General features: G+C 41.5%; 1 protein-coding gene across 1 annotated transcript in view; it reads left to right on the top strand.

The window, feature by feature from the left end:
- Positions 1 to 1,125: 1,125 nt before the first annotated feature.
- PRICKLE2 (prickle homolog 2 (Drosophila)) overlaps positions 1,126 to 25,996 on the top strand; it is a 131,702-nt gene continuing 106,831 nt past the window's right edge. Inside the window, exon 1 of the mRNA XM_006862108.1 lies at positions 1,126 to 1,302. Within this exon, the coding sequence (XP_006862170.1) occupies positions 1,159 to 1,302 (144 nt within the window). The 5' untranslated portion in view covers positions 1,126 to 1,158. The remainder of the gene's footprint in view (positions 1,303 to 25,996) is intronic.

The raw sequence follows: 25,996 nt of genomic DNA, 5'->3' as shown, positions 1-25,996 counted from the left end.
TGCCACCCTTGAGGTTAGCAGCCCGATTCGTAACCACTATGCTACCAGAGTTTAGTAGGAAACTTTTTTTTTTTTCTTCTTTCTAAAGAAAATCTTACTTGAGATGAAACAAAGTGTATGATTTATTGAATGTAAAACTGTTAATCAGATCTGTAAACCTTTACTAATTCTCAATAAAAAGTTTCAAATAAACAAGAAAACACTGCATCCCATCAATATTTGTTCCATCTATTAGTAATTTATCCGTTCAGCATATGTGTACAAGGGGGCTTCAAAAATTTTGTGAAAAAATTCCATTATCTTTTAACTCCATTTTTTCATGAAATTTAAGCCTCCTCATATACAATTAAAATAAAAGTTGCTGTCAAGTGGAATCGATTCCAGCTCATAGTGACCCCAGATGTGTCCTGCAGCACAGAGGCCTGTCAGTGGTTGTGATCTTTCAGAACTAGATCACCAGCCCTTTCGCCTGGCTTTTTGTGCCTCAGGATGAATTCAAACTGCCAACTTTTTGGGTAGTAGCTGAACTGCTTAACCCTATGTGCTACCTAGGGATTCCATTCATAAGTTGTTGTTATTGTTGTTGTTAAGTGCCTTCAAATCAGTTCCGACTCAGAGTGATCTTGTACAGGGTTTCAGAGGAGCAGATGGTGGGTTTGAACCGCCAACTTGGCAGTTAGCAGCCCAATGTTTACCCTATAGCACCACGTCAGGACTTCTCATATTTATGAGGGGGCTTCAAGATTCATGGAATTAAAAGTTTATTTTAATTATTGTCCATATTCTACTTAGTAAATATATACATATGCATATATATTCATTTCTCTTGTGATACTGGTTTAGAAGAAAAGGCTGCAGACTGTGTTGAAATCTCCTTAACATTCTTACCTGGTAGGTAGCCTCTGGCCTTTCAAGCTGTTTCCACATGAGCGGTGCCACACCTCTACAAAGATAGTCAGGCAGTTGAACACTGTTTTGGATGCTGTGTGGCTTTGCCAGAAGCCTGTTGCCAAGGAATGTGTTTATGGTTTAAGATCCAAGGGCTGGTGACTGGCAGGCCTCTTGAGAACATGGTTTCTTCTCTTCTCATTCTCACCTCTGTCCTTCGCTGCTTCCAGGAAGATCTGTCAGCACTGCAAGTGTGCACAGGAGGAGCACATGGTGACGGTGATGCCACTGGAGATGGAGAAGACGGTCAGCAAACTCATGTTTGACTTCCAGAGAAATTCCACCTCAGATGATGACTCGGGCTGCGCCTTAGAAGAGTATGCCTGGGTCCCGCCGGGCCTGAAGCCTGAACAGGTATAGTTTTTGAAGTGAGGGTGATTGTGGTTTTGGCTTTACCTCTGTCTTGCCAGTCCTTCCTCATTCCAGTATAAAAGAAAAAGTTAACTTTGCTGATTCAGAGAGTGGTTGGGCCTTAGTGGGTAAACGACGTTGGGCCCTAATGGAAAATGGGAAAGAGAAATGAAACAGTGTTGAATGGCCCATTGCTGACTCCTTCTGTGTTGCTATTACTACCTGTAACAGAGGATTGTCTAAAAAACTTCTTAGGAACTTTGGCTCTGAAACATTACTCAGCAAAGCTGTATATCTGGGCATAATGCAGAGCTCTACTTTGACCAGGAATCTTAATGTGATGATTCTTTGAAAAGGAGAGTGAAGAAATGTGGATTTGCTTTATTCTTCTTGGTGATATCTACTATGCCTAAATATGAAGTTTGATCTTACTTTACAAAGAGAGACATAGGCATTTCTTGAAATATTCTGGCACTACCCAGAGGCTGTAAATATTATTGACTTGATTAGAAGGACTTGGCTTCTTTCTGTTTTTACGGCATTTTTATCAGTGATATACAGCTTCTGCTTTGCATTTTTTGATTGTTGGAATGTTTTCTTCTGCCAGCCCCCACGTTGGTTTAGAAGCAGCTTCTGTAAAGCTGGGTATTTTTATAATCTTTCCTCTGAGCCTTTGAGAGACAGCAGAACCTTAAGCTTTTGACCCACAATTGCCTTTCTCTGACACATAAAATTTATTTCTCTGGAGATCTCTTATCTATCTGACAGGGTGTTTTGAAGCTTAAACAGTCATGGCATTTTCAGTCAAAAATATTAGGTGTGATAATGCTCTTAGAAAAAAGCACTTTATAATTAAAGATGACCCACAGAATTACTAATGACTTACGAGTAGTAACCCTGATATCTTTTTGATGAGCCTTTTCTCATTTTCTTCTTCCAGTATGGAGGTTGCAAGTTGGCAGATGAAATGGGGCACACTGGTTGGATCAGTTTATCCAGTGATGTATTTTTTTTAATTGCATTTTTCTACTGATATTTGAAAACTAAGGATTTTCTTTTTTTAAATGTTGCATTTATATCTTGAAAATGTTGAGGACCCGGTAACGCTGGAGTATTATTTCTGTAAGGATGGAATCAGCTGAAGCGGAGTGCTGACAGTTCCTTTGAGAATGTATTGGATCTTAGCAAGTGGCTTAGTCCGCAAGATACCATCTTTTTCCATATACACCACCTTCATAAGCCCTATACACATTTCAGTATTGTGATCCCTCTTCTAATTCTTACTGCTTAGAAAATATCTTATAGTAGAAACATTCACAGAAAATTCTCCAGGAGAATTGAGGGTGGAGCTCAGTATTGAGATATTATGTTAGGTTCTTAGCATGAAAATTGGAGAACACTTTCTCCCAGTTTGGAGGTTGAGATTATATTTTTCTTTTCTTCTGTTGCCTTGAAAATTGTGTTATTAAAGAATTCATTTAAGAAAAACAAGAGTATTTGATTGAATTTTTCTGGAAACTCAAATGAGGTGGTGAATGATTGAATATCTCTGTTCAGCATTGCCAAACTACAGCCAGTGCTTGAACAGAGACTTATTCACACCTAGATACATCTGTGAGCGGTTTCATTTTCTTGTTAACCACCTTTCCAGCAACATCTAAGAAACCTATCTTTCATTTGTTCACCTGAAGGATGCTGCTTCCTGCTAAATTGGGCCCTGAATTCTCTAAGTGAAGCTGTTTGCAAATTCCTGCATATGTAGATTTTTCTGTTTGTTGTAGTTGTTGTTTAATGCTGGTGAGTCAGTTTTGACTCATAGCAACCCTGTATAAGGTAAATTTGAGCCACCACTCTTGCAGTTCAAACCTACCTTGAGGTCCATTGCTTATCCTACAGCACCACACCATAACTCCAGATTCTTCTCTAAGACCATTAAACATCTTTCCATGATATTCAGGTTTGGTGCAAATGTTCTACTCATTGCCCCAAGAGACAAGATGATTGCAGAAGCTAAGAGAGTCTTAATTTAATATATAAAATCAGAAGTGAGTGCTAATGGTATTTTGGGGTGACTAACTCCTGGGTGGTGCAAATGGTTGAGCACTTAGCTTCTGATTGAAAGGTTAAAAGTTCAAGTCTAGCCAGAAGTGCTTTGGAAGAAAGTCTTGGCAATATACCTCACAAAAATGAGCCATTGTCAACCCTATAGAGCACAGTTCTAGTCTGATGCACACAGGGTAGCCATGGGTCAGAATTGTGTTTTTTAAATGTTATTTTGACGGCCACTTGGCCCATTCACAACAAATGTCTTTCAGAAGTATAAAGCTGAACTTTCTTTGACTTGTTTTAAGAGAAAATGATTAATGATATTAAGCAAGTGGCTTGGGGTATACTAAGTGAAAAAATACTTCCTAGCTCTTTGAATTCTTTTGTTTTTTAGAGTGAAAAAGAATCATTTTCTCTATTCCCTACCCTTACTCAAACCTATATGATCTGGGTGATTAGAAAGGAAAATTGCCCTCCAGAGAGAGAATATGCCCTCAAAGCTATTTAAAAATTCTCTTGTTAAGTGCCATTGAGTCAGTTCTGACACATAGTAACCCAATATAAAGTTCTATTTTGTTGTTAGTGTTAAGTGCCTTCAAGTAGATTCCCACACATAGCAACCATGTATAATAGGGTTTCCGAGGAGTGGCTGGTGAGTTTCATCCACTGGCCTTGCAGGTCAAACCAACCTTGCAATCAAGTGCTTATCCTATGCACCACACCAGGACTCCTTAAAGTTCTATAGTGTCCTCATAAAATATAAGTTTATTCTAAAGGTGTATGAAGGAATCCTAGTACATTAAAAATTATGTTTAAATTTTTTAAGTTGTAAATTTTCTAACAGTCCACTACTTAGGGAACTGGTTATTTGGTTATTGTTGTTGTTGTAAATTGCTGTTGAATTGGTTCTGACTCATGGCAATCCTATGCACAACGGAGCTAAACACTGCCTGGTACCATGCCATCTTCATAATTGTTCCTATATTTGAACCCAGTGTTTCATCCACTGTGTCAGTCCCCATCTCGCTGAGAGTTTTCCTCTTTTTCACTGACCTGAAAGCTATTTAATCTTGGTCTGAGATTGGGAAAACCCAAATCCCTAAATGCTTTTCAGATACAAGACTTCTGTGTTTACTAGATGTTTGTTGTCTCTGATTTGAGACATTTTCCATCAAGATAAATTATAATCAATGTTTAAAATGCTTTGTGTTAGAGACAAAATATTAAAAACTAGCTAGGGTTGAAAGTAAAATGCTTTCATTTTTATTAGAAACTTTTCATTTTGCTGCTTGATCGAGGGGTTGGTGTAATATACCTTTAGGTGACACTCTGCATCATGCTATTTTGTCTGAGAAATATTTTCAATTTAGTAGAATGCAAATGAACATCACCACCCATTTAGGGAAGTGTTCTTGAATATAGACATTTAATTTCATAGAGATCGACTAGACGTAAAACCCAACTTTATAAAAATAAAACAAAACAGTGTGATAAATGATAAAACACGCTGCTAGAAAGCAACCCAACACTCTCCAGTCAATTTGTCAGTTTGTCATAACTCTGGTGGCTTGTATGTTGCTGTGATTCTGGAAGTGATGCCACCCAGTATTTAAAATGCCAGCACAGTTCACCCATCATCAGCAGGTTTCAGCCGAGCTTCCAGATTAAGACAGATTGGGAAGGAGAGACAAAATACTTCTGAATGTTTAGCCACTGAAAACCTTTTGGATACCAGTGGCACACTGTCAGATTACGCCTGCATATTGAATACTGAAACATGATGAATAGCATAGAACTATTTCAGATACAGGGCTGGAAGATGATTCCCTCAGGTTGGAAGGCACTCAAAATACACGTAGGAAAGAGCTGCCTCCTCAAAGTTGAGTAGACGATGATGATGTGAATAGAGTAAAGCTTTCAGGAGTTTTATTTGGTGATGGGGCACAATTCAAAATGAGGAGAAACTACTGTAAACATCCATTAAAAAGCAGAACATGGAATATATAAAGAATGAATCAAGAACAATTAGAAGTTGTCACAACTGAAATGAAATGCATAAAGATTGATACCCTAGGCATTACTGGGCTGAAATGGACTGGTGGTGCCCATTTTGATTCTGAAAATCATATGGTTTAGCAAGTAAGGAATGACAAATTGAAGAGGAATGGTATGAAGTTTATTGGCAAAAAGAACATTTCAAAATCTATCATGAACTATAATGCCATCTGTGATAGGATAACATATATAAGCCTACATGGAAGACCAGTTAATACCAATTTTAGTCCGATGTACAGAGCAACCACTGAAGTCAGTGCTGCCGAAATTGAAAAATTCTACCAACTTCTTCAGACTGAAATTGATCAAGCATGTATCAATAATTACTTGTGATTGGAATGCAAGATTGGAAACAGAGAAACGTCAGTAGTTGGAAAATGTGGGTTTGGTAATAGAAATGATGCTAGTGATCCCATGGATCGAATTTTGCAAAACCGATGACTTGTTCATTGTAAATACCTTTTTCAAAAGCAATAAAGGATGACTATACACATGGACCTCACCAGATGACATACACAGAAATAAAACTGAGTACATCTTTGGGAAGAAACCAGGGAAAAACTCCATATCATCTGTCAAAACAAGGCCAGGGGCAGACTGTGGAACAGATCATCAATTGTTCATATATACTTCAGTCTGAAACTGAAGAAAATTAAAACAAGTCCACGAGAGCCAAGATTTGACTTTGAGCTATCCCATCTGAATTTAGAAGTCATCTCAAAAACAGATTAGATGAATTAGATGCTAATGACCAAAGACCAGAAGACTTGTAGGTAGAATGACATCAAGAACATCATACAGGGAGAAAGCAAACGGTCATTAAGAAGACAGGAAAGAAAGAAAAGACCAAAATGGATGTCAGAACAGATTCTGAAACTTGCTTTCCAGTATAGAGATGCTAAAGTAAATGGAAGACATGAGGAGATAAAAAGCTAAACAGAACATTTAAAAGGACTGCTCAAGAAGACAAAGTCAGGTATCATAATGAAATGTCCAAAGACCTGAAGTTAGAAAACCAAAAGGGAAGAACACGATCAGCATTTCTTAAGCTGAAAGAACAAAAGAAAAAAAAATTCAGTCTCAGCTTGCCGTATTAAATGATTCTATGGATAAATGGGCTCCTGGTGTGTTTCTATAGAATCAGAACTGGACTGTGAACTACAAAGTTGGTAGTTCAGACCCACCAGCTGTTCCTTGGAAACCCTATACTGGATCACTACAACAGATGCAACGTCATTTAACAACAACAATGGACAAAGTATTGAATGATACAGAAAGCTCCAAAAGAAGATGGAAGGAATACACAGCGTCACTGTACCCAAAAGAAATGGATGGTGTTCAGCCACTTTAAGAGATTGCATATTATCAAGTGCCAATTATACTGAAGGAAGAAGCCCAAGGTGCACTGAAGCCATTGGCAAAGAACAAGGCTCTGGGAATTGATTAATACAAATCAAAATCTTTCAACAAACTGATACAGCACTGGAGGTACTCACTCATCTCTTCCAAGACATTTGGAAGATAGTTACTTAGCCAGCTGATTGGAAGGTATCTATAATTGTGCCCGTTCCAAAGAGAGGTGACCTAATGGAATGTGGAAATCATTGGACAATATCATTAATATCACATATAAGTAAACTTTTGCTAAAGATCCTTCAAAGATGGCAGCAACAGTACATTGACAGGGTTCAAGTCAGATTCAGATGAGGACATGGAGTAAGAGATACCAGACGGATCTTGAATAAAAGCAGAGAATACCAGAAAAACGTTTACCTGGGCTTTAATGGCTAGGCATAGTTTTCTGACTATGTGGATCATGACAAGTTATGGATAACAATGCGGAGAATGAGCATTCCAGAACATTTAATTATTCTCATGAGGAACATGGACCAACAGGCAGTGGTTCAAACAGAACAAGGGGACACTGAATGGTTTAAAATTAGGTAAGATGGATTCCAAGATTTTATTCTTTTACCATACTTATTCAGTCTGCACACTGAGCAAATATTTCCGGGAAACTGGATTATATAAAGAAGAACATGGCATCAGTATTGGTGGAAGACTCAGTAACAGCCCAAGATATGTAGATGATACAACCTTGCTTCTGAAAGTGAAGAGAACTTAAATACTCAATGATGAATATTAAAGATCACATCCTTAAATATGGTTTGCATCTCAATGTAAAAAAACAAAACCAGAAATCCTCACCACTGAACCAATAAATAACATCATGATAAATAGAAAAAAAGATTGACGTTTTTGAAGACTTCATTCTGTTTAGATCCACTATCAACATTCATAGAAGCAGCAGTCAAGAAATCAAATGACGTATTGCATTAGGCAAATCTGCTGCACAAGACCCTCTTTGAAGTGTTCAAAATTAAAGATGTCAGTTTGAGAGTAAAGGTGCACCAGACACAGACTGGTATTTTCAATAGCTTCCATCTGTATGTGAAAGTTGAAAAGTGATTAAGAAAGACCTTAGAAGAATAGAAGCATTTGAATTATGGTGTTGGAGGAGAATGTTAAAAGTACCATGGACTGCTAAAAGAACAAATAAATATGTGTAGAAAGAAGTAACAGCCAGAATGCTCCTTAGAAGCCAGGATGGTGGGACTGGGTCATTCATACTTTAGACATATTATCAAGTAGGACCAGTCCCTGAAGAAGGATATCATGTTATGTATGGTGGAGAGTCAGAGAAAAAGAGGAAGACCCCAAGAGATGGATTGGCGCAGTGGCAGCAGCAATGGATTCAAGCTTAACAATTAGGAGGATGATGCAGAACCAGACAGTGTTTCATTCTGTTGTATATAAGGCCTTTATGAGTGGGAACTGATTCAATTGCACCTAATAAGAGCAACAATGATTCTTTGTTGTGGGGGCTGTCCTGTGCGTTGTAGGATTTTTAAAATATTATATATAAGGATCAAACCATTTTATTGTAGTTGGAGAGTGAGGGGCATAGGCAGTGAGAAGCCTCCATAGGGAGGGCAGATGCCAGTTACATTAAAAGGAGAGGGGTGGGGCACCCAGAAACTGGGCCTTAAGGGTGAGTGCAGAAGGGTGCAGGCTTCATCCCACTATTCCTACATGTCTTTATAAGCCATTCATAAGGACTTTGAGCCCCTAACGAGGTATGTCCTCCTGTTCAAGGCTCTGAACCTGGAGCTGAAGGCTGTTGGGTTCCAAGTTAGAGTGCTTCTCAGGAGATCTAGCTTCCTTCAAAGTTCCCAGCTGCTGTTATTGTCCAGAAGATTGACTTCAGAGCTAAATGAAGAAAGGGACATCGCGAAGGTGGTAGTCAGAGGTTGCTTAGATTGGAGGACATGAACCGAGGTCTCAGTTGGTCCCATAGCAACTTCAGTTCTTCCTGCAGAACTTCTGATTCCTCCCACAGCAGATGCCGCTCACTCTGCAATTCCTGGTGAAGGCCCCTGGTAGCGTTGTACTTTCCTGATCCCGGCTGCATCTGGGCTTCAGTTTGCTCCTGCACCTGGCTCCCCAGGCTCTGCTGCTCTCTTCTAAGTCCTTCCAGGGGTTGCTTAAGAAGGAACTTCCTTTCTGGTGCCCCCTTGCAGCAACCTTAGTGATGGCACCAGATGCTTAGAGATCTGATGCTTCTGATGCTCTCTTTCCTCCCGTAGGCCCTGCACAGCCTACCTTAGTGCCTCAATCACCTGAGCCTGATGTCGGTGAACAGTTACTTCATCCCAGAGAGAGGATGGACTGTGGGCCTCAGCCCAGAGCACAGGGCTGTTGAACTTAGACTCCAGACTGGGGATGCGTGGAAAGTGGGGAAGTCCACGTTCCAGCCAGGTCCCCTGTTACGATGAAGACCCTAAGGGGATATGTTGTTGTTGTTGTGAAGTGCTGTAGAGTTGGTTCCGACCCATAGCGATCCTGTATAGGGTTTCCGAGGAGAAGCTGGTGAGCTTCAGCTGCCGACCTTGCAGTTCAAACGGCTTTGCAGTCTGGCGCATTAACCCACAACGCCACACCAGGTCTCCACCAAGGGGATATGTTGTTGTTGTTGTGAAGTGCCATTGAGTTGTTTCCGACCCATAGCGACCCTATATAGGGTTTCCAAGGAGCAGCTGATGAGCTTGAACCACTAACTTTGCAGTTCAAACGTCTTTGCAGTCTGGTGCATTAACCCACAGCACTACACCAGGACTCTCCATATGTTGTTGTTGTTGTTGTTGTTATGTGCCATGGAGTCGGTTCCGACTCATAGCATCCCTGTGCAGGGTTTCCGAGGCTGTAAATCTTTATGGGAGCAGAAAGCCTCATCTTTCTCCCATGGAACAGCTGGTAGTTTCAACCTCCTGACCCTGAGGTCCGCAGCCCGATTCGTGACCACTACGCTACCAGAGCTCCTTCCAAGGGGATATAACAGCTGCTTAATCCAGGCTGCGTTTCCAGCCGCAGCACTGAGAAGCACATTGAGCTGCTCAGACCAGCTCGGGCTCCTACTCAATTTCTGCAGCAGAGGACTGGCTCCTGGTATCTAGTGCCCTTACTGTCCCAGCAAGGGTACAAAGGCATGGCCCAGGAGAGACCACAATGTAAAATCAAAAGCAACTGGTGAGGTAGTAATAATCGTGCATGGATGCAACACCAGCTGAGAACTCAGACTGTGAGGGCTAGTCAAGGGAGCACCATTCTGGGGGGAACTGGGGAAAAAGCAGAATACACTGATAAACAGATGTCAGTTAGGAGTTGAAGGCGCCAAATATTGGTTGAGATCTCCCCAGATCCTGGACATAGACGCCGTTGAACTGATCACTTTGTAGGATTTTTAGTACCATTCCTGGCTTCTATCCACTACAACCAAAAATTGAGTTGTAACAACCAAAAGTGTCTCCAGACATTGTCAAATGCCTGTAATCCATTCTGAAGGGTGTATTCTTTGATCTTCATCAGTAAATGCTACTACATGTCCATTTCAATTTTAGCAAGCTAGGTTTGTGTCATCTACATATCACAGGTTGCTAAGGAACCTTCCTCCAACCCTGATGCTACATTCTTCTTTATAGATTACAGTTTCTCAGATTAATTGCTCAGTATACAGGCTGAATACGCATGGTAGAAGGATACAACACTGATACACACGTTCCCTGATCATAAGCCATTCAGTATCCCCTTGTTTTGTTCAAATGATTCCCTCAAAATCTCTATGGAACGGTTCTACTTTGTCCTGTAGGATTGCTGTAAATTGGAATAATCTGGACAGCATTTAACAACACAATAAAAAAATAGAAATTGATTCAACAAACATTAATTGAGCACCCATCATGTTCACGCTCCAAGATAGCAACTTCTGCCTTGGGAGGTGGTGAAGTATTGAGCAGATGGAAAAGTAGCGGTCCAACGTTTGTGCTCCCATGCTATTTGAACAGAGTCCGGTGCTCACCAAGGCAGGTCCTTCCACCCCCACTGTGTCAAAACAATGGTAGGAGTGGCGTGAGGAACAGGCTGTTAGGAATCATCTTTTTTTTCCCACCACCATAGCATGAATTACCTTCCCCCATTTTTTTAATGAGCATGTTTAAAGGGAAGACATCCTCACTGGCAGGAAAAAAAATTAAAAGACAATTTGGAAACATTTATGAAAGCAAATAAAAATCACTCACAATTCATGCAACCCTAGAAATTTGTTTTCCAACCATTATTTGTGTGTGTACAAATATCTGTCTGTATCTATGTATCCCCCTGCCATTGGATCAATTCCATCTCATAGCAACCCTGTTGGACACAGGAAACCTGCTCCTTAAGGTTTCCAAGACTAAATCTTTATGGCAGCATGGAGCCTCATCTTTCTCCCGTGGAGCTTTTGGTTACTAGCCCAATACTTAACCCACTGCACCACCAGTGGTCTTTATCTCTCTGGGTACATTTTTAGGTTTTGCTTGGTTTGTTTTTTGGACCAAACAATACTCAATTCTGTCTGTTTAACTTGGTTTCTTTTCTCACGTAAGGTATTGTGAACACTTTTCTATAACAACATATTTAGTGCAAGATAAAAAAAAAAAAAAATGGTTTTATAGTTTATCATGGATAGTGTCTAACCTAAAACCCTCCTCGTGGTGGTGAATGAGTTAAGCATTGGGCTGTTTAAAACTCACTAGCCACTTTATAGTAGGAAAACATGGCAGTCTGCTACTGTAAAGAATTGTAGCCTTGGAAACTCTCTGAGGACAGTTCTCCTCCATGGCATAGGATCATTATAAATCAGACTAGAGTCAATTGCAGTGCATTTTGTCTGTGTCTTTCTTTCTTTTTTAGTGTCTAACCTGCAGTGGTATAAGGAGCCTTAATAGCAGAGTGGTTATGAGTTGGGCTGCTAACCACAAGGTCAGCGGTTTGAAACTACCAGCCACTTTGTGGGAGAAAGATGAGACTTTCTGTTCCTATAAAGACTTATAGCCTCGAAAACCCTATACACTTGAGTCAGAACCTACTCCAGGACACATCACCAATAATAGTATTGGTAGTGCTTACTAGGAAGGGAATATTTGGAAATGTATGTTTTGGAGGGGATGAGAAGAATAAAACAGGGACCATCAACTCCAAGTCTTGGCAACCTCATGTGTTTAGTTAGGATTTAGGATTTAGGATTAGGACTGTGTTCCATAGGCTTCCAGTGGTTGATGGTTCACAAGCATATCACCATGCCTTTCTTCTAAGGCCCTTTTGAGTAGACCTAAACTTCCCAGCTCTTATTAATATGACGGTGATACATTTATAGTAGTCAGTGTTTCCAGAAAAGTTTGGAATTAGTTAGCAATTGAACTCATGAATTGTTTGCAACACCCCAGAATCGTTATTGTTAAAATGACTAGAGGGCTAGGCTAGCATTTTATGGGTAAGACCTAAGGCTGTTGGTGGTGGTGGTTATGTGCCATGGAGTCAGTTCCGACTCATAGCAACCCTGTACAGGGTTTCCACGGCTATAAATCTTTATGGGAGCAGAAAGCCTCATCTTTCTCCCGCGGAACAGCTGGTAGTTTCAAACTGCTGACCCTGAGATTAGCAGCCCAATTTGTAACCACTACGCTACCAGCACCCGGAAAAGTGCCAGAGGATCCTGCACAAAGGAAACCTGATCCATATAAAATGCCAAGAATACCATCAAGGAGTAATAGTGAACTGAAGGCTTAGTTTTGGACGTGTGCATTGTTGTCAGTTTCCTGCTATGTTATATAAGCCAGCAACAGCCAACCTTACACATCCTGGGCACTGGCCTGCTCCTCTCCCAAAGAATTCCTAGACATGGAGTAGTCACATAGGAACCTCTTTACAGCTTTTGCTTCATTATGCCAACTCAGCTCCAGAAGATTGCAACTGATATGTGTTCTGGGTGGATAGCCTTCGCTGGGTGTATGTAGATATGGTTTTTTTGTTCTCCTATTCCCTGCTCAGAAAATAAACCTGAAGAGGCCACCAGACTGCTTCTCCTGAGTGAATGTCCTTTTCATTGATGTTTTAGATACTCCAAGTATCCATGGAGATGCTCAGATACAAATGGCCCTACATCCTTCATCTCCAAAAGTTAGTCATTTCTCGTTGACTTTAACTGCATTCTTACACAATTTGTTTTTGTTTTCTAGGATTGCCGTACACCTTACCACATTCTGGGTGACTTAAAACAATAGAAATTTGTTCTCTTACAATTCTGGAGGTCAGAGTCCAACATCATTAGTTGTCTCTGGAGGCACTGATGGAGAATCTCCTCCGTGCCGCTCTCCTAGCTTCCAGTTGTTGTTGTTGTTAGGTGCCATCGAGTCAGAACCGACTCGGCAGAATGAAACAATGTCCAATCCTGGGCCAACCTTACTACTGTTGCCACACTTGAGTCCATCGAGGCTGCTACCTGGCCAGTCCATCTCCTTGGGGGTCTTCTTCTTTTTCTCTGACCTTACCAAACATGATATCCTTCTCTAGTGACTGTTCCCTCCTGACAATATGTCCAAAGTATGAGAGGCGAAGTTTGGCCATCTTGGCCTCTAAGGAGCACTCTGGCTGCACTTCTTCCAAAACAGATCTATTGGTTCTTTTGGCAGCCCATGGCACTGTTAGTGGGTGCTGGCAATTCTTGGCATGCCTTAGCTTGTAGACACATCGCTTCATTCTCTACCTTCATTGTCACATGGTGTTCTGGCTGTATGCCTCTGTTTCTGTACATGGCCTTTTTATACAGATGCTATTCGGTAGATTTAAGGCCCACCCTGATCCAGTAGGATCTCATCCTAATTAACCTGCAGACCCTATTCCTGATAATGTCACATTCTGAGTGCCAGGGAGAAATTAGTTTTGGATTTACACTATTTAACCCAGTACCAGTGGGCATGAGATTGTCTAGAACACTCAAATTTCCTTTCAAACAGTAGCAAAAAAGATAGAGAATAGATAAAAGGAGTAATTGCCCACATTTTGACTTTGGAAGTACACTACTCTATGTGGCAAAGATAAAGGATCCACTACTCCCTAGTGCTGGGGTGAATTGGTTGTTTTTGAGCCCTGTGAAACTCTCTATACTATAAGTGCATAAGATTGTTTCAGTGACTGTTACTCATTCATCAGGTATCAGATCGCTAACCACCCACTTGCCCCCCCCAGATACAAGATTAAGTCCCTGGTGACATGCTTTTTAGCCACCCCTATAATCTTCTTAATTAGCTCTTAATCAAACATGTAATTAGGTATTTATTGGTGTCATTATTGATTTAATGTTTGGATCCTCCACTTTAAGACCAAGGAAGGCAGGGATCTTATCTACTATGTTCTTTAGAAATCCCTGAATGCCCAGCACAGTGCCTAACGCATGGCAGCCACCCAACAACTATTGGTGAAGGAACATCTGATGAAGGGCAAATGACAGGTATCCTGTGCAAAGTCAGAAAGATTCAGCATGGCATCAAACTGAAAAAGAAAATGAAGTCTTTCACATTTTTTTCCAACATAAAAAATTCTCTTGTCTCACTTGTCCCTGCTTCTTCTACTGTTCCTGAGGACATGTGTTCTAGCTCCTCTTAGCATGTCAACTGCTTCAGAGGTTTCTTAAGGTACAGAGTGGGCAGAAGATGTGTAATATCTTAGAAAATACTGATAGCTCTGGGGGGAGGGCAGAGTGTTTGGAGCAGAATGAGGGGAACTGAGGGTCTGGCAGAAGGCCACAGTGTTTTCAAGTCAGGGAGCCCTTTGTGCCCTAATCCAAATCTGAGTTGTGCATTGAGATGCACAGCATGAGAAGGGAAGCAGTGTGACACCAAAGGAAGAGTTTAACCTTCTGAAATCAAAGAAATCTGACTGCTGCTTTGTCCTTTTTGAACTTCCGGAAAGTTGATCAACTTCCAGGGGCCTCAGTTTCCTCTTGGTATGTTGGTGACGATGTGATGGAGCAATTTCTTAAACTTCCACTGAACATGTGTTAAGTGTCTACCACCATTATTAGCACTTTGCATTGTTGTTAAGTGCTGTCCAGTCAGTTATTACTCAGTAGAGGGTTTTTGAGGAGTGACTGGTGAGTTTGAACCACTGACCTTTTGGTTCAAACTGACCTTGCAATCCTGTGTTTATCCTACAGCGCCACACCAGAAGTCCAACGTTTTGCATAGATTATTGCATTTAATTCTCATAACAGTCTTATTAAGTTTGTTACCCAATAGGGACCCTATAGAACAAAGTAGATCTGCCTCATAGGGTTTCGAAGCTGTGCTCTTTAGGGAAGCAGACTGTCACGTCTTTCTCCTGCAGAGCAGTTCCTGGGCTCAAATTGCCAAGCTTTCAGTTTACAGCCAAGTGCTTAACTACTGCATCAGTGAGACTCCTTATGAAGTATTGTTTCAGAAGTGAGGGAAGCAGAGCTCAGAGAAGTTAAATATTTGCCTAAGGTCACAGAGCTAATGAGTAGCAGAGACAACTTCAGTCCAGCTAACGAGTAGCAGAGACAACTTCAGTCCTGACAGCTGACACTTCAGCTGTTGTTGTTAGGTGGCCATCAAGTCAGTTCCAACTCAGAGTGACCCCCACATACAGCAGAACGCAACACTGCCTGGTCCTGCGCCATCGTCACCATCATAGCTGTTTAAGCCCATTGTGTCAGTCCATCCCTCTGAGGGGCTTCCTCTTTTTTGCTCACCTTCTACTTTACCCTCTACTTTACTGATAACACATCCAAAGTATATAAGACCAAGCCTTGCTGTCCTCTCTTCTATGGAGCATTTTAGCTGTACTTCTGAGATTTGTTCATTGTTCTGGTAGCCTGTGGTATGGTCAATATTCTTCTCTAACACCGTAATTTAAATGCATTAATTCATCTTCAGTTCTCCTTATTCATTGTCTATCTTTTGTATGTCTGTGAAGCAATTAACAATACCATGACTTGGGTCAGGGACAACTTAGTCCTCAAAGTGACATCTTTGCCCTTTTGTTTGTTTGTTTTTTAGCATTTTAAAGAGTTTCCTTAAGAAGATTTACCTTATTTGATTTCTTAACTGCTACTTCTATGAGCATTGATTGTGGATCCAAGTAAAATGAATTCTTTGACAACTTCAATATTTTCTGCCTTAATCATGATGTTGCTTATTGGTCCAGTTGTGAGGATTGTTGTTTTCTTTACATTGAGATGTAGTCCATACTGTAGGCTGTATTCTTTGATCTTCATCAACAAGTTCACTTCACTTAAGCATAGCACAGTTGTGTCATCTGCATATATTGCAGGTTATTAACGAGCCTTCCTTGGATCTGGATGCTGCATTCTCAGGTTGGGCCTCGGACTTCTCAGTTAACTTTCTCATCTTGATGAGAATGTAAGGATTTGTGAAAAAGAAATCTTCATTGGGCTTATCTCAGTTCATCTCTTGAGCTCGTCCTTTTAAACTCCAGAGGCTGATCTGGTGCTTTTCATGAGATATCTTCAGAAGAGAAATTGTTCAATGAAATGTTTGTTCATTGGTCGGTTGGTTGGTTGGTTTTTAATCATTCTTCTTAAGAAGTTGTAATAATTGGCAAACTCGTTACTGTTGCTCTGAGCTGTCAGGAAGACAAGAAGAAGGAGCGTTTGGCTGTCCAGAAAAGAAGGTTAAATGGGGTTAGAAGAGGTGGTCTAGGCATAAGCTTAATGGGAATCCTGAATTCTTTCTTAGCCAGGTTTCTGGTAAAGTAATTTCAAATCCTGCCAGTACACACGGCCCTCTGTTCCCCAGGTTACCTTCTGCAAGGATTATTGTTAAGGTGCAACTTTGTTCATAGGAGGTTCTTTGACTCCACTGAAGCAGAACAATTTGGATCGGGCCCCAGACAAAGCCACCCGATGCTGCATTCTCCAGCGCTCTAAGCAGGCTCCTGATCTGTCTGCTGAAGGACTGAACGTTGGCACCCACCTTCCTCGGTGTCTTAGATCTCTTGCCACATGATAGCCCTGAGGCCTGGGAGGGGTGAGTCTTGGAATATTTTCTGTAGGCTGCTCAGAGTGCAGAGAGAACCTTTGCACTAAGAATGTTCTCCAGGTCACTCCTTGAGTTCTGCAAGTTTATGAGTGTCTCTCTTGAGATGTCTATGGCTGTGTGACCCTATGTGAAGATCAGCAGGTCAGTAGGAGGCTTGACTCCTAACTGGGCTTCTTGCTTTGTCACTCAGTCTTTTTAGTGCTGTCCCTGGTTGTTAGAAGACACTCTGGTGCTGCTGTAGGTTAAGCCTTAGATTGTTAACCATAGGTGGTGGATCAAACCCACCAGCTGCATCACAAGACATAAATGAGGTTGTCTACCCCCATAAAGATTTGCAGTCTTGGAAACCCTATGGGACAATTAGTTCTTCTATAGTGTGGCTGTGAGTTAGTATCAACTTGATGGTATGGGGTCGGGTTACTGGGCTGTGGGTTTCGCTAAAGCACTTTGTTAGCTTTTTCATCCTGATAATAGCATCAGGAATGAATCAGAGTATGTTGGAGAATTTGAATTTGTGAAAAAGAAAAGATTATTGGGCTGTTTTCATCTTTTTATTCATTCATTTATTTACTTATTTAACAGCTATGTCACATGGGATCTCACTGAGTTGAAATTGACTTTTAAGACTCCAAGCAACAGTATGTGTACCTACTGTGTCTCAGGGAAAGTTCTGGGCACTGGAGACTAAGAAAAAATAAGATAAATAAAGTTTCTGCTTCATTGTAGGGACCCTGGTGATACAAACAGTTTGGCACTCAGCTGATAACCGAAAGATTAGCAGGTCACACCTACCAACCACTCTATAGGACAAAAGATAGGTCTTCTTCTGTGAATACTAAACCTTTGGAAACCTTAGGAGACAGTTCTGTTCTACCCTAGAAGGTCACTATGTTGTTGTTGTTAGGTGTCATTGAGTCGGTTCTAATTCACTGTGACCCTGTATACTACAGAACAAAACACTACCCAATCCTGCGCCATTCTCACACTTATTGTTACATTTGAGCTTACTGTTACTGGCATTGTGTCATTCCATCTTTTGGGGGATCTTCCTGTTGTTCACTGACCCTCCACATTATCAAGAATAATATCTTTCTCCAGACATTGGTCCCTCTTGATAACGTGTCTGAAGTATGAGAGACGAAGTCTCCCCATCCTGGATTCTAAGGAGTATTCTCACTGTACTTCTTCCAATACAGATTTGTTTGTTCTTCTGGCAATCCATGCTACTTTTTTTTTTTTTTTAAGTTTTTATTGTGAATTAAGTGATAGTTTACATAGGAGAACATTGGTTTTACACCATCGTTTCATTGCAGTGATTACAATCTCCTCTGTGCATCATCCTTCAACAGTATTTGCTTCTATTCCCTCTGAGATTTGGGGGCTTTTTTTTGGGAGGAGGACAGGGGAGTTTTGTACACAGAAACAGTCAGGAATATATAATAATTTAACCAACCAAAGGGCACATTCTGCAAGCCTTCCTCCTGACTGCCAACTCTCAGTGTTTCTCTTTCCATGAGTCTAGTGTCCTCAGCTGCTCTCTCTCTCCATGTCCCCATCTCTGCCTCCATCTCTGGTGTCGCTGCTTCTCTGGATAGAGTCCCGCATTCTGCTTATGCTCTTCTCCCTTGATGGCCCTTTCCAGACTGTAAGATTGACTACACCCCCGTTTTTGTTACAAAACCTCTACCTTTACAGTTGTGACAGTCGCAATTAGTCATGGTTACAATTACTCACTATTGAATCATAAGAATCTAATCCCCATCTCTTTTCACCAGCCCCGTCTAGACAAGATGAAATCTGTGGTACTTTTCATATTCTTCTCCAGCACCATTATTCAGATGCATCGATTCTTCTGTGGTCTTCCTTATTCACTGTCCAACTTTTACATGTTTATGAGGCAATTCAAAATACTACGGCTTGGAGTCTGCTGCATGATAATGCACTGGACTGCAAGGTTGGTTTTAACCACAAGGTTGGTGGTTCAAACTCAGCAGCCACTCCTTGAAAACCTTATACAGGGTTGCTGTGAGTTGAAATCGAGTTAACGGTATGTACCAACAAGCAACAAGTACACTTTAGTCCTCAGACTAACAGCTTTGCTCATTAACACTTTAAAGAGTCACTGTAAGTAGGAATCAGTTCAAAGGTCCAAAGCAACAACAGTGTCCCCATTAAAGTTGTATGGGTAAATGGAAACAAATTAGAAACATTTTACTAAAGACAATTCCATATTGTGATTTTTAAAAACAGCAGTAACTAGAATATAAACATCTAGTGAATTCTTACAAGTACCAGACATTATCTTAAATGCTTTACAAGTAGTGTTTTATTTATCTATGCTTTGAAGAAAATTGGAGTCCCTCATTGGTGTAAATGGTTTGCTAATCAACAGTGTTGAGGTTCAAGTCTACACAGAGGTCCCTTATAAGAAAAGTCTAGCAATCTACTTCTGAAACATCAGTCATTAAAAACCATATCGAGCCCACTTCTACTCTGACACACATGAGGTCACTATGACTCAGAATTCACTCGAAAGCAACTCGTTTTTAAAGAATAAAATAACGTATCTTCTATGATCATGGGTGTGGGCTAGGGTGTTCTAGAGAGATTGGCTAATTTAGACTCAGTGTCTAAGAAGGCCTCTCTCGGGAATTGATATTTGAGCTATGACTGGATGACACAAAGAATCCCGCCATGCAAAGATCAGGTTTGTTACAGAAGGTGTAACGTTTATTTGAGTGAAACTCAGAAGTGAAATGAAATCAGAACTAATTTTGTGTCAGCACACAGAATTTGGGGAGAATGTTGAGGGACATTGTTATATAGATGCACTGTGTCCCCTCACAAAATGCGTGTTGTAATTCCTAATCTGTATGCCTGTGGTTATAATTCCATTTGGCCATGGATTGTCTTTGTGATGCTAATGAGACAGGATTAGTATTAGGTGTGTGTTTAATAAGTGTCTTTTGAGATTAAAGAAGCATCCAGCAAGCAGAGATAGGAGAAGAGAGATGCCAAGCCACATCAAGATAGTTTAGGAGCGGAAGCTCAGAGGAGACAAGATTCTTACCCTACAGCTCAAACCATAAAAACCAAACCCAATTGCCATCAAGTCTAATTCTGACTCATAACAACCCTATGTAGGGTTTCAGAGGCTATAAATCTTTATGAGAACAGAGAGCCTCATCTTTCTCCTGAGGAACAGCTGGTGGGTTTGAATTATCAACCTTGCGGTTAGCAGTCTAGTGCCTATCTTACAGCACCACCCTGAATTCAGACTTCTAGCCTCTTAAACTATGAGAACTAAAGTTTTACTTGTAAATGCTATCTACTTGTGCTATTTCTCTTATAGCTGTGCCAGGATTAAGACAGACACTTTGGGGAGAAATGAGTGGAGCCCATTTGGCTTCCATGTCTTACAAAGACATCCATGGATGGGAGGTCTGGAAAGTTTCACTGCCATGCTTGCCTGTGGGAAATTAAAGGAGTCCACATACCCCTATTACCTTGATGTTTCTTCCTGTAGATGGGAGATAAAACTATAGAGAACCCCAGTCAGAGGAGACTTCGTGTCACTGAGTCCATTTTGACAGAATAGAACTGTTCCCCAAGTTTTCTTCACTGTAATCTTTACAGAAGCTGATTGCTAAGTTGTTCTTCCATGGTACCACTGGGTGAGTTTGAACTACCAACCTTTAGATTAATAGATGAGAGCAAACAGTTTGCATCACTCAGGGACCTTGTAGGTAGGTGCTCTATGTACTTTTATTCATCTCTACCCCTTTAGTCCTGGTGTGGCACTGTGAGTTAATGTGCTGGACTGCAAAGTCAGTTTGATCTGCAAGGTCGGCGGTTCAAGTTCACCAGCTGGGCCCTGAAAACCCTATACAGGGTTGCTATGAATCGGAATTGACTCAACGGCACTCAACAACAACCCCTTTATTAAGGAGCCTTGGTGGTACAGTAGTTAAAGCTCTCAACTGCTAATAAAAGGTCAGTGGCTCAAAACCATGTGCAGAGATAGACGTGGCAGCCTTCTTCTCTACAGATTACAGCCTTGAAACCCTGTGGCACAATTCTACTTTGTTCTGTAGTTTTGATATGAGTTGGAATCAACTTGATGACAATGGGCTTGGGTTTTTGTTTTTGATTTTTTAACTCCTTATCATCTGTCTGCCCTTCTAGAATGTGAACCTAGATAAGGAAAATATATATTGTCCTGTTCACCAGTGTGTGCTCAGTGATTAAAATAATGCCTGGCACATACCAGTCAGTCAGTAAACCCATGTTAATGAATAAGTAATCACATTTATTTCTTGGCCTCCATTTTCCCAGGAAAAATTGGAGATTCAGTAACTTTCCCAGGATGCCATGCACAGCTAGTAAAGGGCAGAGTCAGGATACACACCTGAGCCATTGGTTTATCTCTACGGCCCACTAGGCTCTTCCTCCTCCACCCCTGTCTCTTCCATGGCACTCCACCTGGAATATCAGATCCAAGGAAACAGATTTGAAACGTGTGTGTGTTTGTGTGTGTCTCACACAGGCTCTTTTATTCTTATAGGTGAGGAGTGTCAATAATCTCGGGTTGACACTGGTGACTAAGAAACTTATCTTTTCCCCATCCATCCAGTTTCCCCATCCATCCCTACAGGAAGCAGGAAGCGAGAAGCAGCTTGACTCTCCCGTCAAAGGTTTCCCATCTACAAACTCTATTTATCTTTGGCTAGTCTCGCCTTCTCAGCCTGGCTAGGAGCTCACATGGTGAAAACCACATTTACTCTACACCCCACGGCCCTTGTGTTCCTGGTACGATGTCATCTATCTGGGCACTTAGCAGTAATATTCATTCATTCATTCAGTAAGTGTTTACTGAGCACCACCGATGTGCCAAGCACCTTTCTAGGCATATAGCTGAATGGAGGTATTGTTGTTGTTGTTAAATGACATCGAGTGAGTTCCAAACCATAGCAACCCTGTATAGGGTTTCCAAGGAGCATCTGGTGTGCTTGAACCACTGACCATGCGGTTCAAATGACTTTGCTGTCCAGCGCATTAACCCACAGTGCCATGCCAGGATTCTGAAGGGAGATAATAGGCATAAGCAAATAGAATCCCCATGAACAACTAACGAACAAGATATTCCCAGAGAATGTGCTGGGAAAGCAATAAAAAAGAGTGATGTGCATTTTATAGCAGAAGTCAGCAAAATATTTCTGTAAAGAGCCTGAGAGTAAACAGGTCTTCACAACCATCTATCTGTGTCACAGCTACTGAACTCCAATGATGGAGAGCCAAATAATTCATTTTAAAAATAAATAAAAGGAACAGTTACCATCCAGTTGCTTCTAATTCATGGTGAGCCCATGTGTGGAGAGTAGGATTTTCAAGGCTGTGCCTTTCCAGAAGCAGAGCTCCAGGCTCCCTTCCAAGGTGACCTTTGGTAGGTTCAAACCACCAAGCTACATGTAGAGGTCAAGCACTCAACCACCTAGGTACACCATTAGAGAGCCTGGTACCATTGCTTTTGAAGTACATTCTCGGCACTAATATCGTCTGGAAACTTGTTAGGCCCTGCTCCACACCTACTCAAACGGAGTCTCTGGAGGTGAGGTCCAGCCATCTGTTTGAACACATTTCGGTGTTAATGACACGTGTCCCTAGTTGATAACCATGGCTGGTGTGTAATAGGAAAATTGGGAACTTCTAGAGCCATTTTTTGTGTCTGCCAGCTATTAGCTATGAAATCTTGGGTGCCCTGAGCTGCCATTTTCTTGTCTGTAAAATGGGGATACGTATACTGAGTCTAAAGCAGCCGAGAAGACTAAAGAATTAATCTCTGCAGACGTCTAGGCGATTGCTGACACATAATATTAGTGTGGGTGAGTTGATTATAGAACTGTTCTATAAGTTTTGTCATTGTTGTTGCTAAGTGCCACTGAGTCAGTTCCAACCCATAGCAACCCTGTATGGGGCTTCCAAGAAGTGGCTGGTGAGCTTGAACTGCCGACCTTGCAGTCCAACGCATTAACTCTCAGTGCCACACCAGGACTTGGTTGTAATCTTTATGGAGGAATCCTGGTGTAGCACTGCAGGATCATGCAGTGGATCACAACATCAGTTTGAACCACAAGAGTCAAGTCATCTCTGATGCATAGTGACCCTGTATAGGGTTTCCGAGAAGCAGCTGGTGAGCTTGAACTGCTGACCTTGCAGTTCAAACAGCTTTGCATTCTGGCACGTTAACCCACATGCACCCAAACCTTTATACCACTCAGGGACTTTTGACACCCAATTGTTGCTAGTTGTTGTTAGGTACCATGGAGTTGGTTCCGACTCATAGGTACACTGCACAACAGGACAGAACACTACCCAGTCCTGCAACATCCTCACAATCATTGTTATGCTTGGCTTCTAAGGAGCATTCTGGCTGTACTTCTTTCAACACAGATTTGTTTGATCTTCTATCAGTCCATATTACTTCCAGTATTATTCACCAACAGCATAATTCAAATGCATCAGTTCTTCCCCTGCCTTCCTTGCTCATTGTCCAACTTTCACATGCGTATGACATTACTGAAAATATCATGGCTTGGATCAGGCATACCTTAGTCCTCAAACTGATCTTGAACACTTTCAAGAGGTCATCTGCAGCACATTTCCCTATGCATTATATTGCTTGATTTCTTGACAGATGCTTCCATGAGTGTAGATTGTGGACCCAAGCAAAGTGAAGTCTTTGACAACTTCAATCTTTTCTCCATTTATCAAGATGTTATTTATTGGTCCAGTGGTGAGGGTTTTTGTTTTCTTTACATTGAGCTCCATGGTTGTTTCTGTTTTCCCCATTGTCATTACTTGAGTCTTCAAGACTGTGAAGCAAATTTGCATGTGGATCGTAACAGAGGAAAGAACCTCAGGAGCAGACTCCATGTCACTCCCAGCTTCTCAGCCCTGACTGTCTTTCCTTAAATATCGCCTGAATCCAGGAATGTTTACTAAAGCAGAAGTCAAGATGCTTTTAAATCCATTCCCTGGTCCTGCTTCCTCAGCCCCTTCCTTGGCCTGTTAACTAGAAGATGCTCTAGTTCCTGTCATGGCTGAATGTCCCAATTGTGACTCATCACCCGCAAGCTGGGGTGGCAATGCCAAACACCTGGCTTTACCATCCACTTTCAGGCTATTGACAGTTTACACAATTTTTGAAAATGGGAGAAGCTGTTTATACCAAGGAGTATATTGATGCTGGCTACTTATGAAGAGGCTTGCAGGTGTTGGGGGAAGGGAAGACAAAGCGGTTCATCTCTCTAGCTTGCTGGGTGGTTTGGGTTCAGAGGGAGGGAATGCACAACCTAATAGCCCTCTGAAAACCCTGTAAAAGCCATCATTAGACTCACCATCCATTTGCAGAGTGCCATCTTCATTTCATTACTGCAACAACACATGCTGAGCTTAAAATGGAATTTCATGGTTGAAGCGAGATGCATGCCTCTCCAACTGGATTGGGTTAAATTCCCCCTAAGCTACGTCTCCTATGTCTCCCTTCTCTGTCCCTGTCATGCCAATATTTCTAATGCAGTGGGAGAGATGAGAGAGAAAAGCAGGTAAAAAGTGGGTGAGGGAGGTCCCAAAGCCTTCTCCTTCACACTTCTCAGGAAACCCAGCGCCGTGGACAATGTTATACTTGTCTTGGCCCCCAAAAATGCACTGAGGTCATCACATGGCCATGGGAAGTATGCCCCTGTGTGCAGCATTCAGCACAACTGCTTGTTAATAAGCTTATTTTCAACAGAGCTGTCAGAGAGAGGTCTAGAACCTGGGTTCCCAGGCTTCAGACCTCTGCCAGATGAAGTCAGCAGAGGCTTGGCCAGACTCTAACCAGCAGGGACTTGTCAATGCTTGTGTGGGGAATGTGAGTCTCGGAGAAGCCGAGGCTCATTTGCAAATGCAGGAAAGAAGACCTGCAATCAGAATTCCCAACTCTGAAGACAGATGCCTCCAACTTTTACAGTAAACGTGATCTGGCTCCAAGAGATGGTAAGTGGGCCTCTGGGCCTGGACTTTCTGCCCAACTTCCCAGCTGCATGCTCTTTCTGATGACTGAGCAGCCATCAGATGTGACGGTGAAGCTACTGTCACGGAAATCTCTTCTGTCTTAGGAGTCATGAGATAGCTTGAGTAATTTTATGGGATAGTTTGATGAACCTACCCTCAAATTCAGTAATAACTTACTCCCTTCTTCCATCAATCTGTGTATCTATTAATTCATGCGCTCAGGCATTAATTCAACAGTTATTTTTTTAAGTACCAATGATGTGCCCGATGTCAGCCTAGGTATGATTTCAGTGTAGCTGTCTGCCAGGTCCAGTGTGAAACTGAAACTTTCCAACACTAGTCTGGCTAGTATTTTGCTTTGGGTGGTGTGAAATCATTCGCAGGCAGATGTAAAAAGCCCTGCTTCGTGGAAGAGCCACATATACTTTAGGATTTCCCCTTGCCTCCTGTGGCTCATTTTTAAGTATGTATCCAGTATGAGTTTATCGAGCTCATGAGTGTAGATTTTGGCACTAACTAGCTATGTGTTCAATGCCTGAGTGTGCTGTTTTCAACACTGGGCAAGTCCGTTCACCTCCATGAGTTTTTCATCATCTGAAAAATGCTTATGTCATCATCTATATACATTAAGACTGTGAGGATTAAATGCAACAATGAATATAAATCCCTAAGCATGAGGCTTTAGAAATGGCTGCTCATAGCTTCATTCATGGCACTCCAAAATTGTAAACAATCCAAATGTTCATCAAGAAGTTAACGAATAAACAATGTGTTATATCCATATAGTGGAAAACTACTCAGCAAGCTAAAGGAACTATTGCTGCATGCAGTATTATCTTAGTAATATTCTAGAATCATATACTTATTGTCCCTACCACCTCTGGACACTAAATGAGCTATTGCTACCCATAACAATACAAGTGAATTTCAGAATAATTTTTTGTTGTTATTAGTTGCCATAGGGTCAGTACTGACTCATAGCGACCCAAAGCACAACGGAATGGAATACTGCCTGATCCTGCACTAACTTCACAGTCATTGCTACATATGAGCTCATTGCTGCTGCCCCTGTACCAATCCATTTTGTT

Source organism: Chrysochloris asiatica, unplaced genomic scaffold (genome assembly GCF_000296735.1).
Source record: "Chrysochloris asiatica unplaced genomic scaffold, ChrAsi1.0 scaffold00046, whole genome shotgun sequence".
Classification (NCBI taxonomy): Eukaryota; Metazoa; Chordata; class Mammalia; order Afrosoricida; family Chrysochloridae; genus Chrysochloris; species Chrysochloris asiatica.
The sequence above is the reverse complement of the archived record's forward strand: the minus strand, read 5'-3'. Positions and strand labels throughout refer to the sequence as shown.